At 34.1% G+C, this 20,994-nt stretch overlaps 1 protein-coding gene across 2 annotated transcripts in view; it reads left to right on the plus strand.

The window, feature by feature from the left end:
- The first annotated feature begins 2,035 nt into the window (after nucleotides 1-2,035).
- Nucleotides 2,036-20,994, plus strand: part of LOC111052736 (paxillin) — a 111,967-nt gene continuing 93,008 nt past the window's right edge. Inside the window, exon 1 of one of the 2 annotated variants that reach the window (XM_039436465.1) lies at nucleotides 2,036-2,151. In XM_039436465.1, the coding sequence (XP_039292399.1) occupies nucleotides 2,145-2,151 (7 nt within the window). In that variant the 5' untranslated portion in view covers nucleotides 2,036-2,144. Of the gene's footprint in view, nucleotides 2,152-19,107; nucleotides 19,523-20,994 lie in introns of those variants that run through there. The other variant, XM_039436464.1, reaches the window with a different exon arrangement.

Consider the following 20,994-nt stretch of genomic DNA (forward strand, 5'->3'; position numbering starts at 1 on the left):
TATAACGTGGACCTCACTATAACATGATTTGACGTTCAGTCATATCCAATTTAAAAGTTTCAATGATTCAAATTCCTTGAATAAATTTGACGCGTCCAGAAAGTCAATCACTCAGCAACACAATATATATATATAATTATTTATATTATATATATATCTCATCAATTCAACACACAACGATTCACTTGTTGTCTTATCATCACACACTTCCGTATAAAGAGATGCATGTATTTCCCCTCCCGCCCACAACTTATTTCCCCCTCTAACACCGATATTATTCCCGTAGAGTACAGAATGAGTATAGAGTATATAGAAATAAAGTGAGTAACTAGTAGTTCTGTGAACAGTAGACCTCACGCAGTATTCTCATCCACAAGTACCTGATTGAAACTATAGACCTTATGGAAATACAGCATTAGACTGGCTTCTCCACACATCTGTGTAATCACTTGTCAGCCGATTCATGATGAATAATTCTTTAGTCTGATTTTTACTCTAATATTGGCGTATGAAGAAGGCTCCTTTTTCCTTTTATATTATCCTTAAAGTGTAAAAGTTCCAAAACCCTTGTATTTACGTCGACGCGCAATTAAAAAAGGAACATACCTGTCAAATTTCATGAAAATCTATTACCGCGTTTCGCCGTAAATGCGCAAAATTTAAACATTTAAACATCTTAACATTTTTACATTTTTACATTTTTACATTTTAACGTTTACACTTTTAACATTTTTACATTTTTACATTTTTTTCATTTTAACGTTTCAATGTTTTAACATTATTACATTTTAACATTAAAACATTCAAACATTTATACATTAAGAGAAATGCCAAACCGTCGACTTGAATCTTAGACTTGATCTTACTTGAATCTCACTTCGCTCGGTCAATTATTTATTTATTATTCTATGATTATCTATTTAATCCATGATAGAATATAGAGAGTATGTAGAGTATAAAGTACATTCTATCACAGAGTAAAGATACTGTTCAAAAATACCTATTTATTTGTTTCTGATTCTATACTCTCTGTTTATTCATCTTAGATTTTGTCCAGTCAGTCTGTGGCTCTTGAATTGATAGAATATAGAGAGCATGTAGAGTGTAGAGTACATTCTATCACAGAGTAAAGATACTGTTCAAAAATACCTATTTATTTGTTTCTGATTCTATACACTCTGTTTATTCATCTTAGATTTTGTCCAGTCAGTCTGTAGCTCTTGAATTGATAGAATATAGAGAGCATGTAGAGTATAAAGTACATTCTATCACAGAGTAAAGATACTGTTCAAAAATACCTTATTATTTGTTTCTGATTCTATACTCTCTGATTATTCCTCTTAGATTTTGTCCAGTCAGTCTGTAGCTCTTGAATTGATAGAATAAAGAGAGCATGTAGAGTATAGAGTACATTCTATCACAGAGTAAAGATACTGTTCAAAAATACCTTATTATTTGTTTCTGATTCTATACTCTCTGATTATTCCTCTTAGATTTTGTCCAGTCAGTCTGTACTCTTGAATTGATAGAATAAGAGAGCATGTAGAGTATAGAGTACATTCTATCATAGAGTAAAGATACTGTTCAAAATTACCTTATTATTTGTTTCTGATTCTATACTCTCTGAGTATTCCTCTCAGATTTTGTCCAATCAGTCTGTAGCTCTTGAATAGATAGAATATAGAGAGCATGTAGAGTATAGAGTACATTCTATCATAGAGTAAAGATACTGTTCAAAATTACCTTATTATTTGTTTCTGATTCTATACTCTCTGAGTATTCCTCTCAGATTTTGTCCAGTCAGTCTGTAGCTCTTGAATTGCTATTGGTATGTGTGAAAGTCATGTGTGTATGTACTGTAAATGTATTCGGGTGAATGTGTATGTGTGTGTTGTTTTGTGAAACGTGGTCGCACCTACGCGTATCCGCAAACAAGTTGATACACGGTGAGACGAAGCGCGGGGCTTTTATTCTGTTCCAACCAGTTGCTTTTGCCGTTGGTTGCATACTCAGTCACTGCACTGTATTTCCGTGTGTTCGAACAGTCTTGTCTGCTTTTGTGCGTTCTCGATCTATTGTTTTAGTGTCTATTTACTATCGATTTCGGCTAGTTTGTGTTTGGATTTGAGTGGTTTTTGGTCACCATGAACCGTGAGTATTGATTGGTTTTGTTAGTTGAGAAAATTGAGGTGGTGTAGACGGTATTTGCTAACAGGTGTTGGGTGAATGATGTGGGTGATGTGACTACTTGCTTTTAGTTTGAGGTTATTCGTGAGGATTTTGAGGATGTTTTCTGATATTTTAGAGATGTTTCGTTGTTTGTGAGATGAGGTGGTTTAGACGGTGTTTGTTAACAGGTGTTGGGTAAATGATGTAGGCGGTGTGACTACTTGATTCTAGTTTGAGGTTATTCGTGAGGATTTTGAGGATGTTCTCTGATATTTTAGAGATGTTTTGTTGTTTGTGAGATGTGAATTGCATGAATTCTACTACTTATTTGTGATTATGAAGGTTTTGAGATTATTCAGATCTGTCGTTGTTTGTGGCATAATAATTGCGTGAATTATAATACTTTGATCTTAAAAAGATTCAACTTGAAAATGACCCAAATTACGGTCGAAAATAGTCCTTGAAATATTTTAAAGTTTCTAATAATAAAGGGTACTACAAGTTTTCATATTTTTTTATTAATTTGATCCTATTTTTGACTAGCAGGTAACGCATGCTCCGAAAGGATCTAATAAAAACTTGAAAAACTAAAAACTTTGACTACTGAAATCATGGTAGATTTTATAATAGGCCTATAACCATCCTCGGTAAATTAAGAATGTATATGCAAAATGTCAAGTTAATTAGTCCTGTAGTTGAGACGTGATGATGCGTCATTAATGAATTTCCTATCCCGAACCTGTATAAGCCAATTCTTCTCTTTATTATATTATAGATTGTGAGGGTTTTGAGGTTGTTCATTTTCTTTTTTCAGGGCTACTTGTATTTACATGAAAATTAAAAAATATTAATAAAAATATATGTTTAAAAAAATCTGGTGAGGCGCACTCACACAACTTTCCTTGCCGTTATGAGAATTGATCACCTGACGCTAGTGTTCTTGCGCATCTCAAGTCTACCTATAAACAAAGATCTGAGACAGCTGATGACAGGACAATAACACTGGAGACATACGAGGTATGCTATCTCTTCATAGTGAATCATTTAATAGAACTAACAGTTGCCAACAGTTTGCAATTGGATAATCACATTTTCTCAAATTTCGAGCTTATTTTCAATTTCAGATGAAAATGTTACTGAACATCAATTGTAGAGATTTTTATGCTCAATCTTTTCCACTCGTAATTTTTTGTTTAAATTGTATCTGAAGCCAGATAATTGGGAATCTAAAATCAAACTTTGCATAGATGGGGCGGAGCTCCTGGAATTTTTACAGGTATGGGACTTATGACAGTTGATAGAGATTATCAATTACTATTTTAGGTATAAATTTGATCAAAATCGTTGGAGCCGTTTTGGAGAAAACCGTGAAAAACCCTGTTTTAGCCGCCATCTTGAATTGCATTTGATTGAAATTGTTCTTGTCGGATACTTAAAGTGTAAGGACCTTAAGTTCCAAATTTCAAGTCATTCCGTTGATTGGGAGACGAGATATCGTGTACACACACACACACACACACACACACACACACAGGCGAATACCCAAAAACCACCTTTTTGGACTCTGGGGACCTTCAAACGTATAGAAATTTAGAAATTGCGGTACCTTAATTTTTTTCGGAAAGCAATACTTTCCTTACCTATGGTAATAGGGCAAGGAAAGTATAAAGGTACTTTGATATTATTTGATCTTCATGTTTTGATGTTGTTTATAGTGATTTCAATGTTGTTTTTTTAAAGATGTTTTGTCATTGCTGAGAAGATTTTTGGCCTGAATTAACTGTCATGCATGGTCCAATTCGAGTTAATTTGAAGGTTTTAATGCTTGGAGATTCAGAGTGTATTTGAAAAGTATTCAAACACACATTATATATTCTGTTATCATTCATAACATGTAATACACATTTTTCAATTAAAGTTGATTCTGTGATTAGCTATTTTGTTTTAAATTACACACCGATTGAGTGTCCTTTCTTATTCATGAGGAGGGAATGTTTGAACTAAAACATTGTCATGAATTGACCAATTTTCAGTTTGGGTATTCTGATTTCACATCTTCATGAAGACTTTTATGTTTGGTGATTTGAGGGTATTTGACAATTTTTAGGCTGGTCACACACCAATTATTCAAGACAAGACTAGTCACGTTTAGTCACAATACTTCACATTGTAGCTTATGACGCAACTCACACTAATTAGTCATTGCAATTAGACATGACTCCATAAGCAACGAAGTATGTGAAGTATTGTGACTAAACGTGACTAGTCTTGTCTCGACTAATCGGTGTGTGGCCAGCCTAAGGATTTTCATCTCATTTGTTGGTTATATCTGCTTATTTGTGGGGAAATTCAATACTTTTATGACAATACTATATTCAGGTTTCTGAATGAATACACAAATGTAATACACATTTATCAGTGTAATAGACAAATTCAATCCCCCAAAATAATAATTCATTCAAGATACCTGATGGGAGAAATCTAGATACTGAATCTCTCTCTCTGTATTAAATTGTGTCCAAAAAACTATGTTTCTGTAAGACTGTTTACAGTGTACTCTGGAAAATATCAATATCCAATTCCAATGCAGGAGTTCTTGATCAACTAAATTGTTTTATGACCTTCTCCACACCTTTTATGGGTCGTAAAGTTTGTGATAATCAAACAAATCTCAAGGACATCGCTCTACTATAGTGAGGTCCACGTTATAATGGCAGTGGAGAAAGATAGAAGAACAACGTTACCGATCCTCCGTCTTGTCAATGCTTTCTATAGACGGTAGATGATACAGGTTTATTGATGTAATATTAACGGTTCATTGTTGTTTAAAATAATCAATATTATATTTTATTGAGCAAGAAATCATATTTTTCAATGAATTTATAATGAATTTTCATGATAAATTAACATAGAATATTTTGTTAATTAATTGTTATTGTAAATTGTACATTGTTAAAAGACAATCTGGCAACAGAGCAATGCGAGAAAGAGATAGCGCTATCCGATTTGTTGAATGATAGACAAGTATAGCAATAGGATTGCCATTATAACGTGGACCTCACTATATTAGTTGTCTGGAAAATCGAGTTGATTGAACATAAGGTTTCGTCAACAAAACAGTTGTTTGTCAACTAAGTATCAAACAAAAGCCTTGCTTTCCAACCAATTTCTGTTCTGCTAGGTAGAAAATGAATATCATTGGTTCTTATAAGGGTTTTCACACATCCTTATGCGATCAGTGTATGAACACTGCCATAACATCCAATGATATTTGAAAGCTTGTCATCAGGATTTGTTAGCTTTTAGGCGTCAGTTTGTTATAGTAGGAAGGGAACACCTTGAAAGCACGCCTTCATCTTCTTAGAAACTTTATCATCGAATTCTTCTCTGAAGTGAGGTCCACGTTAGAATGGCAGTAATTGATCAACATTGGTGTTGATATCCTTGTCTATCATTCGATAAAGCAGATAGCGCTATCCTTTTCTAGCTCCTCAATGTTTGCCAGATTCGTTTTTAACAATGTAGAAATGTAATTAATTAACAAAATACCTATTCGATGTCAACTGTGAAAATTGATTATTTAATCATTCAAAAATATAGTTTTTGACATTAAAATATAATTGATTAGAAGAATAAACAGTTTGTTGACCGAGCGAAGTGAGGTCTAAGATTCAAGTCGACGGTTTGGCATTTCTCCAGGTTTGGCAGTTTGGCATTGTTTAAATGTTTGAATGTTAGAGTAATATTAGAGTAAAAATCGGACTATAGAATTATTCATCATAAATCAGCTGACAAGTGATTACACAGATGTGTGGAGAAGCCAGTCTATTGCTGTATGTCCATAAGGTCTATAGTTTCAATCAGGTACTTGTGGATGAGAATACTGCGTGAGGTCTACTGTTCACCGAACTACTAGTATAAGATATACCGGTATCAGTTATCCTTTATAGAAGACAGTGGCAGGGCAGAGAATCGGCAACGTTGCTCTCCTATCTTTTCCACTGCCATTATATTGGACTCGCTATAAAGTGAGTACAGTATATTATGAAGAATAATACTGTATACAATCAGAGTTCATAATCATACTTTACTGATTTTACAAATATTTTTTTTTAACTCAAGAAAGTTATCATTAATGTATCAATTGTATATAAATTAATATACAATTAATATATCATTAATTAGAGGTTATCAATATTGTATATTATATCATATTAGTGTTATTAATACACTGTTATCATTTCTATCCATTAGTCCGCAATTTAGTTTCTCAACTTCGTCCAATTTTTGCGCCAAGAGAACGTTTAAAATATATCTGAAAATCAGAAGCAGTTTTTTGTACAGTTAACGAAGCGTGGAAAAAGCGTTACTAATCGGTTTCAAGTTGAAATCTTCTCAAAAACCAGCCGAAAATATCAGAACATACCATCGCCCTGAGTCATCAGCTACAGTAGATTTTTTCAAATATTTATGATTTCAGTAGATTCGTTTCTACTTTTCAAACTTACTTTGTTTTGGTGGAGATGATGTGTTGGATATTTTCAGTCGAATAAAACTACTTGAAATAACATGTCACAACCATTTATTAATTTATTGAAACATTATTGGAATACTAATAATTGTTACCACTGTGAAGTATACTTGCCATCTGAGATATCTGGTGAAGTGAACAGTATCAGAGAGAAGGTTTATTTATTTATCACATTGTGTACAAATACTTAACACGAGGAAAGGCACAACAGGCTCATGCCCAAAACTGTCCCATTTCCAATTTATACTATACTGTCCAAATCAAAATGTTGGTTATGTCACTTTCACTTTTCAAAATACAATTAATGAGTTGATTTCCATGGTATTGAGTTTGGGGCAAAAGAGACCCTTGTTGAGGACTGATTTATCTGTAGGTGAAAGGTTTCTTAAGGATACGTTGAGTACAGTGTTTTCGTACTTTACTATAACTATAATTTATTTGATTATAGTGTAGTATATTGTAGTGTAGTATGCATTTTTCTATCCAAATTCACAAATTAGTCCTGGTTTAGCATGTTCGAATTCTTGTCTGATGCTATTGTTTAATAAATTAGACTTTTATGTACTTTATAAATTATTAACTTATTACTCTAATATTGTTAAGCTGTATTATTTTTTCTCATAATTTGTAAATATTGTGAATTGGATTGAATAAAATTTGAATTTGAATTTAAAATTTGAATTTGAATTTGAATTAATTGTCAGGACCATAAGATGAAGATATTTTTGAGAATATTTTTTTGTATAAACTAGGTGAAGGGCTGAAAATTTCCGTATTATTTCATGTCCATTTTGATTTCTAATCATGCTTCTACTGTATGTTAATTTTCATACCCCTAGCTCTGATAGTGTACAGTATTAAGCTTATTCTCCATAATATTTATACTGTACACCCTGTATAGTGAGGTCCATGTTATAATGACAGTGGAGAAAGATAGGAGAACAGCATTGCTGATTGTCTGCCTTACCACTGCCTTTCTGTAGAGGATAACTGATACCGGTATATCTTATTGCCCGAGCGAAGTGAGGTCTAAGATTCAAGTCGACGGTTTGGCATTTCTCTTATTGTTTGAATGTTTAAATGTTTATATGTTGCGCATTTACGGCGAAACGCGGTAATAGATTTCCATGAAATTTGACAGGTATGTTCCTTTTTTAATTGCGTATATACAAGGTTTTTGGAAATTTTGCATTTCAAGGATAATATAAAAGAAAAAAGGAGCCTCCTTCATACGCCAATATTAGAGTGAAAATCAGACTATAGAATTATTCATCATAAATCAACTGACAAGTGATTACACAGATGTGTGGAGAAGCCAGTCTATTGCTGTATTTCCATAAGGTCTATAGTTTCAATCAGGTACTTGTGGATGAGAATACTGCGTGAGGTCTACTGTTCACAGAACTACTAGTGTAAACTGTTTATTCTTCTAATCAATTATATTTAAATGTCAAAAACGATATTTTTAAATCATTAAATAATAAATTTATTGCCATGCCAATGCTTTCTGTAAAAGATAGCTGATACAGGTATAATGATATAATATAGGCTGTTCATTCTTGTTTAAATAATAAATTATATTAAATTCGTCAAGAATATATATTTTTGACTAGATAATACGTTTCCATGATTGTGATAGAATATTTCATATTAATAAAACAAATAAAACTTGTAGCACCCTTTATTTATTAAAAAACTTAAAATAGATGAACAACTAGTTTCGGTTCTAAAACCATCCTCAGGTTCTAAAATAAATAAATAAATAAAATTCAATAACTGTTTACTAATTGATATAAAACTGACATATGTTTAAATTCATATGACTAATTATTTATGGTAAAAGTTCTTAAATTTAAATTTAAACATATATATTTTAAAATTTTAATTTTATTTATTCATTTTTAATTTTATCAAAAATAGGATTATTTAAGTCAAATTGGATTATATTTATTAAATTATTCCTATTCAATTTTGCAGTTTTATAGATATAAAATTCTTCTTTTACATTCAATTTATTACTTTCACTACCAATGCTTAATATTTTCATATTAGAATTTATATTGATATAATTATGATTATTCTCAATTAAATGTTCAGCAAACGCTGATTTAGAATTTTTAGAACTATTTTTAGAACCGATACTAGTTGTTCAACTATTTTAAGTTTTTTAATAAATAAAGGGTGCTACAAGTTTTATTTGTTTTATTAATTTAGAAGCAGCCCATTTCAATAAGTGTTTTATAAAATATTTCATATTTTTACATGATTGAAAAACGATGTGGCAAAGTTTCTGAGCTAGAAAAGGATAGCGATATCTGCTTTGTTGAATGATAGACTGGGATAGCATCACCAATGTTGAACAAATACTGCCACTATGTGGAACTTACTATAGTGGTATAGTCCTCATCGTGAGAGAAGATTTTATATGAGTTAAAAGCATGCATAACGCCAATATTGACTTTAAACTTAGTTGAATATTTCGTATAAAGCATGCGGAAAAGATAAGTTTGTTCTCAGAAAAGCATTATGCTATTGTGAAAGATAACCACATTGGGAAACAACTGAACAAAAATAGAAAAGTATGACGGAATTTGATGACGTCATAGGTTTATTGAGTGATGCATGGAATGGAGTGACGTAAAAGTAAAGGGAAGCCAAATATGATTATTGGCAAGTACAATATTATTGAAGTCATTTGTACTCATGAAAATTCTATAAAACCATATCAGTGGTGAAAATTCATAACTATTAATTGGAGAAGAAGAAGAAGAAGAAGAAGAAGAAGAAGAAATTGATTGATATTTGATTAAAAATCAATATTGATTAGCATGTTCAATCTATACTATCATTTTACTATGAAGTCATGATTTATCTGCGTCGGTCACCCATCCAAGCGCAGTTCCGAGCGTATGTGGCTGAATAATAAATGATCGTACTTCAATTGGAACATCTATTGATTTAAATTCTTCAGTTATCCCTGTATTCATGTTAATAACTGGATTTTTAAACAAGTCACAATAATATTTGTGAAAAATAATAAATCATTTTTATTGACTAAACTTCTGTTGAATTTGAATTATTGTTCAAATATGTGATTCAAGTTGTATTGATTTTCTTTATATTCACTGACTGTTTATTGCAAAACGGAAGTCTGAATGATGACTGTTATGTTGTAAGTAGCCTACCTCAGATCGTCCAGATTTCAATTTGTCTTGCCTCTAAAATTAGATGAACCTAGCATGGAAGTTTTTCTTCAATTATGTTTTGAAGGTGAAAGGAAAGGTTAGTTTTTTGCTTTCAGGTTGCAATATGTTGATATTATCCGAAATGTTTTGTTGATTTTAGACAAACACACAATTGAAGAAAAGTTGAAATACTGGACAATTTATCCGAAATGTTTTGTTGATTTTAGACAAACAAACAATTTAAGAAAAGTTGAAATACTGGACAATTTATTAAATACATCCGTTATGTTGACAGCATGCATTTTCATACCACCTTACCTAGAATGTGACATTCATTTTTAATTGTCAGCATTTTCTGAATAGTTGAAGAATTGATGCTATTCGTAAGGAATGGTGACAGTTTAAGTGATTCTCACTATATACATAATGTTACATAATCTTCATCTTCTTCTTCTTCTTCTTCTCTTCTTCTTCTTCTTCGTCTTCTTCTTCATCATCATCTTCTTCTTCTTCTTCATCTTCCTCTCTTCTTCTTCTTCTTCTTCTTAATCTTCTTCTTCATCTTCATCTTCCTCATCTTTTTTTTCTTCTTCGTCTTCTTCTTCTCCTTCTTCTTCTTCTCTTCTTCTTCTTCTTCTTCTTCTTCTTCTTCTTCTTCTTCTTCTTCTTCTTCTTCTCCTCCTTCTTCTCCTGTCTTCGTCTTCTGTCTTCTTCTTCTTCATATCTCCTCCTCCTCTTCTTCTTCTCTTTCTCCTCCTTCTACAAGAAGTAGCGTTATTCAGTCTACTATAAACTAAGATTAGTATAGTCAGCATTAGTTATGAACCACATCAATGATTTTAATTCAATGAATGCTGACATTTCGAATTGAATTTTCCTTTAGTTTGTTGTTTAATGTACTGAACGCGAGTGAATACTGGCTGGTCTGCCTTATTTGGATAAGAAGGCCATGGAACAAGATTCATGCGCTACAATCTACAATGGGAAGGAATTCTGAGGCTTAGACATGTGGACTGTTGTCTTGCTTTAAAATCAATCTTCTGTTTTTTGTTTGGTTATGTTTCTTCTTTTCTTGTCTTGTTCTTCTTGCATTTTGTCTTCCTTATAATCTCGTGTTTGTTGTTCTTTTAGTCATCGGTCTTCTCTGTTTTCTTCATCATTATTATTGTTAAACTTGAATTTTAAAAAACTTTTGAAGTGAAAATGCACTTACTTTTTGTATAGTGACGATCGTTTCGACCTGTTGTTGGTCATCATCAGACTGTGGGAATTCACTCAGATGACAAGGCTATGTGTGGTAAGGGATGAAGGTGGTGGAATAGGTTGTGGTGGGGGTTGGGTTGGTGGATATTTAGTGCGGCGGTATTTTTGAACTTTGGACTATTTTGTCAAAGAGTGTGTGGGAAGAGAAATTTATTTGATCATTTAGGAGACTGTTGGGAAACTGTTTTGTGTGGTTGTAGATTTCGTATTGTTCTAAACAGTGGTTTTCTGCTTTTTGAGAGATATGGAGGATTTCAAGATTGGTGGCGATGTCTGTGTATGTGTGGTTTGTGGATATAATATGGTCAGCAAAGTTTGAGTGGCTATGTGGTTTATTAATGGCTCTGATGTGCTCTTTGTATCTTGTCTGAAAGTCACGTCCAGTCTGTCCGATGTACAGTTTACTACAATCATTACATTTTAATTTGTAGATGCCTGGTTGCTCAAATCTCTGTTTGTACAAGATACAAAGAGCACATCAGAGCCATTAATAAACCACATAGCCACTCAAACTTTGCTGACCATATTATATCCACAAACCACACATACACAGACATCGCCACCAATCTTGAAATCCTCCATATCTCTCAAAAAAAGCAGAAAACTCAATGTATTAGAACAATACGAAATCTACAACCACACAAAACAGTTTCCCAACAGTCTCCTAAATGATCAAATAAATTTCTCTTCCCACACACTCTTTGACAAAATAGTCCAAAGTTCAAAAATACCGCCGCACTAAATATCCACCAACCCAACCCCCACCACAACCTATTCCACCACCTTCATCCCTTACCACACATAGCCTTGTCATCTGAGTGAATTCCCACAGTCTGATGATGACCAACAACAGGTCGAAACGATCGTCACTATACAAAAAGTAAGTGCATTTTCACTTCAAAAGTTTTTTAAAATTCAAGTTTAATTTTAATAGTGAAAAAGTATGGATATACAACAGATTATTATTGTATTTGGTTTAGTTATGTTTCATCTTTTCTTGTTTCGTTCTTCTTGCATTTTGTCTTCCTTATCATCAGATGTTTGTTGTTGTTTTGTTCATCGTTATCCTCTGTTTTCTTCATCATTATTATTGTATTTCGCTTAGTATCTTTCTTCTTTTCTTGTCTTGTTTTAATCGTGATTAGTTCCACGAGAATCATGAAATTAATCACGATTAAAATTTCACCGGCTTTTGTGCAACCGGCACTTATTCTCCAAAACATCAAATATGATTCCTATTACTTGCCTTGCCCTATTACCATAGATAAGGAAAGTATCGCTTTCCGAAAAAAATTAAGGTACCCCAATTTCTAAAATTCTATACGTTTCAAGGTCCCCTGAGTCCAAAAAAGTGGTTCTGGGTATTGGTCTGTGTGTGTGTGTGTGTGTGTGTGTGTGTGTGTGTGTGTGTATGAGTGTATGTGCGTCTGTGTACGCGATATCTCATCTCCCAATTAACGGAATGACTTGAAATTTGGAACTTAAGGTCCTTACAATATAAGGATCCGACACGAACAATTTCGATCAAATGCAATTCAAGATGGCGGCTGAAATGGCGAAAATGTCAAAAACAGGGTTTTTCGCGATTTTCTCAAGAACGGCTCCAACGATTTCGATTAAATTTATTCCAAAAATAGTAATTGATAAGCTCTATCAACTGCCACAAGTCTCATATCGGTAAAAATTTCAGGAGCTTCGCCCCATCTATGCAAAGTTCGATTTTAGATTCTCAATTATCAGGCTTCAGATAAAATTTAAACAAAACAATTTGAGTGGAAAAGATTAAGCATGAAAATCTCTACAATTAATGTTTAGTAACATTTTCACCTAAAATTGAAAATAAGCACGAAATTCGATAAAATGTTATTATTTCAATTGCAAACTGTTGGCAAATGTTGACTCTATCAAATGATTCACTATGAAGAGATGCTAGTTTGTCTCACACACACTAGCAGACCTCGTATGTCTCCAGTGTTATTGTCGTGTCACCAGCTGGCTCAGATCTTTGTTTATAAGTAGACTTGAGATGCGCGTGCATACTAGCGTCAGGTGATCAATTTTTCATAACGGCAAGGAAAGCTGTGTGAGTGCGCCGCACCAGATTTTGTAGTCGTGAGCTGATAGTAATATTATTTTCAAAATATGCCATAGATGTTTGATTCTTCATCATTAATCTTTTTTGACACCTTTTTAACCTCCCCGATACGAACTTGATTGGGGCGTTGTCAGCTGACATTATAATCCCATTTCAGAGTTTGCTTCTCTTGTTACACGAGTGTAGCGAGCTCTGACTGATGACAAATTCTCGATTCGATGTCCGTTCGTGATGTGATTTGCTCGAACGTTACTTTCGATTGCTTTCATCAGTCATCTTCAAATTTTATTAACACAAAAATGTGTTTATTTAAAATACATTACATATTCATTTTCAATACAACATAATTATTCCCTGAACCATTTTGGAGATCGATTTCGTTGTCCAACGAAATTGACTCACTCCTTTGTCCTTAATGTGGATATAACAGGATAACATTGAGAATACAGTCATTTGACTCTTAAATCTGACCCTTGAAGTGCTGCTCCTTTGGCAAAATAGAGAACTAGTGTTAAGTAGAAGGGGCCGTGACAGCCAATCAGAAGGTGTTTGGACTGTAGCTCCACCTCCACCCATTTCATTGGTCAGAACTTTCTCTTTTCTAGCATTCCTGTTTAAATCTCTCTCTTCAATTTTTGTTTCCCCTCTCCTCTTACTCATTATTCACCTATATTCGTCTCCTTTTCTAAAATTCTTTTTCTTTTCCAGCTCCTTGTCCTCCACCTCATATTTTCTCTCCATCTTTTTCCGCCTTTTTTCCAAAAATCTCTCGTTTTTTGACACTTGAAATTTCATGAGGGCTCGAAACTGGTTGTGCTTATGTAAGAAAAGTATAAAAAGAGTGGTAGTAATTTCTATAATAATTAAATCTTTCGTATTGTTTCTTCTTCACTTCTTCATACTCATTCTCCTCTCCTAAAATTCTTTTTTCTAGCTTTCCCCTTGAAATTTCCCAATCTTTTCTATCTATAAATCTTTAATAAATTATCCATTACTGTAACTCATCTTCTCAAGCTCTTTCTTTTCACATCTCCTCATCTCTTTCAATAGAGTAATAATTGAATAAAGTAATTCGATCAATCAATCCCATATCTCTCTCTCTCTCTCACTCTCACTTAGGTTTTCAATAAATGCAAGAGTTTTAAATCAATCAATCACTCACTTTCTCTCTCTGGTCTGTGTTGATGAGAAATATATCATTGCATACTCTTTTCAGAGAGCCTAAATTTTTTTTGTTGGAACACCTCCGATCTATGTATAGTTACATTACAATATTATATTATCGTTATGCAAAATTGCATTCTATCTTCATTAAGGTTTAGAAATTGTGTATACTTTGTAAAATTTATTGAATAATTAGCAATACTGTCTTCTAATGTGAATTAGTTTTCATTTATTTATTCATCACATTGTGATACTTAACATGAGGAAAGGCACAACAGGCTCATGCCCAAAACTGTCCCATTTCCAATTTATACTATACTGTCCAAATCAAAATGTTGGTTATGTCACCTTTCACTTTTCAAAATACAATTTTCGCCACATTGCACAGAAAGCAGCTGTTTTCCAGTCCCTACGTAGATCTAAAAGACAATGTTTGCAGACGACTCTCGTCTGACGTCAGAACAGGTTTCTTTCAGGCCTAGGCCGGAAAGAGTGCCCTTTCCAGCCGCTAACATGGAACTAAGAAAGGTGATCAAAAAACAGCTGATCAAAAAACTTTTCATTATTCAATAATTAAAACATTTATAATAATATCATCTTATTGTCATTTGAAAGAATAAAAAAGTATAATCTCAACCTCCCACATAATCGAACATCATCTTTTAGGTTATTTAGACAAATCAGAATAAAAAATAAAAATACTTGGACAATAATATAGCCTATTGTTTATTTTTGTGTGGCGAAAAATAGCGTTCGCACCACGGGCAAAAATGTTTTCCGGCTCTCAATCTTTTCTAGTCCTCGGCCTACGGCCTCTGACTTGAAAACCGATTTCGAGCCGGAAAAATCTTATTTTCTGCTCTAGGTGCGAAATATACTATTACGCTCTTCAATACTCAGATAAAAGAGCAAATTTTGAATAAAATAGATACTATTAGAGCCTAGAATCAAAAAATCTAGAACAGTAACTTGATAATTGTTAAGCCAAAATATATTGTAACATACTTGAATGAAGATCTCTATGTCTCCCTCTTTCTCTCTCTTTTATTCTCTCACTCTGTCTCTTCATTCTAGAAAAGAAGGCCATCAGTAACACTATTTGCTAACCGTTTTTATTGTTACAAATGTGTTTCGTAATAATTAATGTTTGACATGAACTTACAGACGCCTGCCGAACTATTTCAATCATTGTTGGCAATACTGTGTCTGTTATTGTATTTCTCTCTCTCTCTCAACTCTGTCCCTTTACTCCTCGTTCTCACTCTTTCTCTCTCAATTCTGTCTCACGTTTCTTTCTTTCTTTTTCACCTCCAGTTCTCCATCTCTCCATGCGTTTCTCTCTTCTTTCTCTTTCTTTCACATCTAGTTCTCCATCTCTCCATGTTTTGTTTCTCTTCTCCGTTCGCATCTTCTTTATCTCTCTGTGAATAATGATCTTTCCTTTTCTACTCTATGCACAAGTTCTTCGACTATCTTCTCATCAGTTTAGTTAGTACACTAAAGAGTTACTAGACGGTCATATTTACTCCTTTTCAGATCATTGTCAACGGTCGTGTGTTCTTCAAAACTAGTTTCAAATTCAAATAAAATTTTAGTTTATGTTTAGAGTATTGTGACCCACTTTCAGTTCTTGTACTGTGAGGAAATTATTGCTTTCCGGAAAAAATTAAGGTACCCCAATTTCCAAATTTCTATACGTTTCAAGGTCCCCTGAGTCCGAAAAAGTGGTTTTTGGGTATTGGTCTGTATGTGTGTGAGTGTGTGTGTGTATGAGTGTATGTGCGTCTGTGTACACGATATCTCATCCCGCAATTAACGGAATGACTTGAAATTTGGAACTTAAGGTCCTTACAATATAAGGATCCGACACGAACAATTTCGATCAAATGCAATTCAAGATGGCGGCTAAAATGGCGAAAATGTTGTCAAAAACAGAGTTTTACGCGATTTTCTCGAAAACGGCTCCAACTATTTCGATCAAATTCATACCTAGAAAAGTCATTGATAAGCTCTATCAACTGCTACGAGTCCCATATCTGTAAAAATTTCAGGAGCACTGCACCATCTATGCAAAGTTTGATTTTAGATTCCCAATTATCAGGCTTTAGATACAATTTAAACAAAAAATTCCAAGTGGAAAAGATTGAGCATGAAAATCTCTTCAAATAAAGTTCAGTAACATTTTCACCTAAAATTGAAAATAAGCTCGAAATTCGAGAAAATGTTATTATTTCGATTACAAACACTGTTGGCAACTGTTGATTCTATTAAATGATTCACTATGAAGAGATAGCAAACTTCGCGTGTCTCCAGCCTTATTGTCCTGTCACCAGCTGGCTTGGATCGTTGGATAGTAGACTTGAGATGCGCGGGAACACTAGCGTGAGGTGATGAATTTTCATAACGGCAAGGAAAGTTGTGTGAGTGCGCCACACCAGATTTGTTTATTGGTAGACTGGAATCCAGCACCTAATGTTGTTATTCTTCACCTTCCTTGTTAATTTTTTCAAAGCATGGGGTTGGAATGCCTATCTTTCTCAAATTTTTCTACTGTACCGAGGCTACATCAATTTAACCTCCACTTTCAATCATGCTATAGTGAGGTCCACGTTATAATGGCAGTGGTTAATTAACAATGTTATTGCTGCTATCCTTGTCTATCATTCAACAAAGCGGATAACGCTATCTCTTTCTCGCTTTGCTCTGTTGCCAGATCGTTTTTTAACAATGTACAAATATAAACTAACTAGCCGTCAGGCTCGCTTCGCTCGCCATATCCGTCTAGCCAGGGGGCTCCACCCCCAGGACCCCCGACTGGATCGTCCAAAAATGAGATCAGCGGGCTCGCTTCGCTCGCCAAAAACGCTAGTAAAAGCACCTGTCACTATATCGGCGTATCTTTGGCGAACAAAATTCGTCCACTTCAGCTAAACCTGTGTACTGATTTTTTTAAATATATATCAACTATTGAAAACGGTGAGAAAACGCAGAAAAGCTGAGAAAACGCTGATTTTGGGCGTATCTTTGATGAAATATTAAAGCCACCTCATCACAAAATTTTTAGACCCTAGCTAAACCTCTGTACCAAATTTGAACATTTTCTGTCTATTACTTGATAAAAGAGCTGAGAAAACGCAAAAAACCGCTAATTTCGGCGTATCTTTGACGTTATCGAAAATACAACACTAACAAATACTAACACAACATTATTACACCCTAGCTTAGCTTCTGTACTAAATTTGAATATTCTCTGTTCATTTGTTCTCGATAAAGCTGAGAAAACGCTGGAAAAACGCTAATTTTTGGCCTATCTTTGACGTTATCGAAAATTCCTTCTAACACAACATTATTACACCCTAGCTTAGCTTCTGTATTAAATTTGAATATTTTCTGTTGATTTGTTCTCGACAAAGCTGAGAAAACGCTAATAAACGCTGGAAGACGCAGATTATGGGCGTATCTTCGGAATTTTTTTCAAATCCGTTCTTAGTGCGCCTCTAAAGGGCCAACTGAACATACCTACCAAATTTGAACGTTTTTGGTCCGGTAGATTTTTAGTTCTGCGAGTGAGTGAGTGAGTGAGTGAGTGAGTGAGTCAGTCAGTGAGTGAGTGCCATTTCGATTTTATATATATATAGAAGAAGATCAACGAAATATTTAATCTCGTTTATAAGAATTTCATTATTAAATTATTGAAAAAGATAATTTCTTGCTTAATAAAATATAACTGATTATTTTAAACGAGAATGAACTGTTAATACTACATCAATAAACCAATATCAGCTACCGTCTATAGATGGCATTGACAAGACAGAGGATCGGCAACGTTTTTGTCCTTCCTTTCTTCACTACTATTATAACGTGGACCTGACTAGAAAATCATGCCAAAGAATGATGATAATCGAATTGTATTGGATTATCCCACCATCCAATCCTATCCTATCATATCAATCCAATCCTATCCTATCAGTCCAATCCAACCCTGATTCCTATCATTGAAATTCAACTAGTTTATCGCTGAATCTCCGTTTCTCTAAATCTATATTGACTCCCATGTTGTTAACTATAATAATTCTTACTACGTGTATACTTTCTATATTGGCAGGCATTTCAGTTTGCTGGGCGCACTTTCAAAAAAATTTGAACACCACGGCCTTGCGACACCCGGTGCCAACTTGGCCAGGAGTTTTGGCGCCCCTACCCCCCTCTCAATCAACCCAAACCCCCTTCCCCCCCCCGACAGCCCAATTTAGATTTTTGAAAAAGAGAGCGATTTCTGAAGAGAAGGAGAGTGGTGGGGCTTATACACCACCCGCGCCGACCCGTCTTTCCTAGTCTGTACTACTTCTTCTTCTTCTTTTTCTTCTCCTCCTCCTTCTTTTTCTTCTTCTTCTTCTTCTGCTTCTTCTTCTTTTTCTTCTTCTTCTTCTTCTTCTTCTTCTTCTTCTTCTTCTTCTTCTTCTCTTCTTCTTCTTCTCTTCTTCTTCCTCTACCTCATCTTCTTCTTCTTCTTCTTTTTCTTCTTCGTCCCTACTTCATCTTCTTCTTCTTCTTCTTCTTCTTTTTCTTCTTCGTCCCTACTTCTTCTTCTTGTTCTACTCTGAATCATCGTCCAATCATCGTCATCGTCATCATCATCATCATCATCGTAGTCACGATGAGCTCACAGTTCGCAGGTGATGTTAACTGACCCCCAGTTCAAACTCAGCTGTCTGAAACGCCGGTCGCACAATTTTCAGACGATTTCTGCGTCCTCTAAATTTCTGGGTCTTCGTTCGTTCGTTTGTGAACTGTCGTTCAGTTTTTGTGACTCACTTTCGTATTGACTCGTTTTCGTAGATCCCCTAAAATTGGGTCGTCGTTCGTTCGTTTGTGAACTGTCGTTCAGTTTTTGCTACTCACTTTCGGACTGACTCGTTCTTATAGTTCACACCCTGTTGGATTGACACGTTTCAGTAGATCGTGAGTCGAGTCACTCTGGGATCTGTTTGCCTCAACGCCGTTCGCGGGCTTTGGAACATCGTTCTAAAATTGAACCGTCGTTTGGTTGTGAACTGTCGTTCAATTTTTTTGACTTAGAGAATCTTGAACTTTATCAATATTTTGATTCATAGGGTGGGAGTTAGCAAAAGTTAATAATATAATAATATTTGTTTGCTACCACATTATTTGAATCTTACCACAGTTATTGTTTTTTGTGTCAAACTGATTTCACTTCATGTGAACGAGTTTCGGTTATATATGAACTGTCGTTCGTTTTGAGTGACTCGTTCGCAGTTGTTGAAATATCTTAAATATTTCTATATTTGAAATATTTTCATAGTAAAAGTAGTTGAGTATCATTGTATTCAACCAAAACAATTATTGATTACTAGTATATCACTTGAATTGAATTTCAGTTTGCTTCGAGCTGATGTAGTACATTTCTTGTAGGCTGTTGAGTTGAATTCAATACCAAATTCAAATCACAATTAAAATTCTGCATTTTCAATATCCCTCGGGCGAAATAGAAATCTCCTTCAAATTCAATTTTTAGCTGTGATTAGTATTTTTAGTTGTCTCACCTTATTGTTTTGTCAATAGAATAGAATAGAGAGAATACTTTATTATTCAAGTTAACACATTACAATATATACAAACACACATTTACGGCTAATTAGTCAATCGCCAGCCGGTGTCTTGTAAATATTTGCAATATTAGAATTGAGTCAATTACCTTATTATATTTTGAATTTAGTTAATTACCTGTAAATCAATCCGTGCTGGTGATGCATACACCAGTTTGCTGGTTTAATTTGAAAGGTACAAAACTGCATGGGAATCGAACCCACGACAGGAGCAGTAATAGATTGATATTCAATTTGCAATCTGCAAGTAATCAATTCGACTCCTTGGGAATCGTCAAATTGTATAAATAAATCACTTCAAGTCAATACTGTTCTAGTAGTCTACATTAAACTGTGAATAGCTTCCCACGAAATTTCAACATTATGGTGACAGTAACAATCTCCATGTATCTTTGGGGAGATCACAAAATATAAATTCGACAACATCCACAATCTATCATTTTTAATCAAATAAAAACACACATATATTGTCAAATTTTACAGTTTTATTTGGTACAGGACCATGGCTTCGTCACCATTCACGTCACATTTTTGTAACATTTTTGAACATTTCCTCTTTGTGTCTAGTTCATTAGAACTAGCTCACCATTCACACTAGATCTAGCTCACCCAGTTCGCTAACCAGGAACTGGTTCGTTCGAATGTGAACTGTCAATCAGTGAATGAGTCATTACCTATCACTTGCCAATAGTTACAATTCGAGCCGTTAGTTGTCTATGTGCGTCATAGTATGTGTTTGTTTTGTGCGACAAATAAAATCGAAAGGAATTTTTGTCGCTGGCACTTGTTTAGTGAGGTCCACGTTATAATGGCAGTGGAGAAAGATAGGACAACAACGTTGCCGATCCTCTGTCTTGTCAATACCTTCTATAGACGGTAGCTGATACAGGTTTATTGATGTAATATTAAAATGTTCAATCTCGTTTAAAATAATCGATTATATTTTACTAGTAGTTCAGT

The sequence above is a fragment of the Nilaparvata lugens genome, chromosome 10 (genome assembly GCF_014356525.2).
Source record: "Nilaparvata lugens isolate BPH chromosome 10, ASM1435652v1, whole genome shotgun sequence".
NCBI lineage: Eukaryota > Metazoa > Arthropoda > Insecta > Hemiptera > Delphacidae > Nilaparvata > Nilaparvata lugens.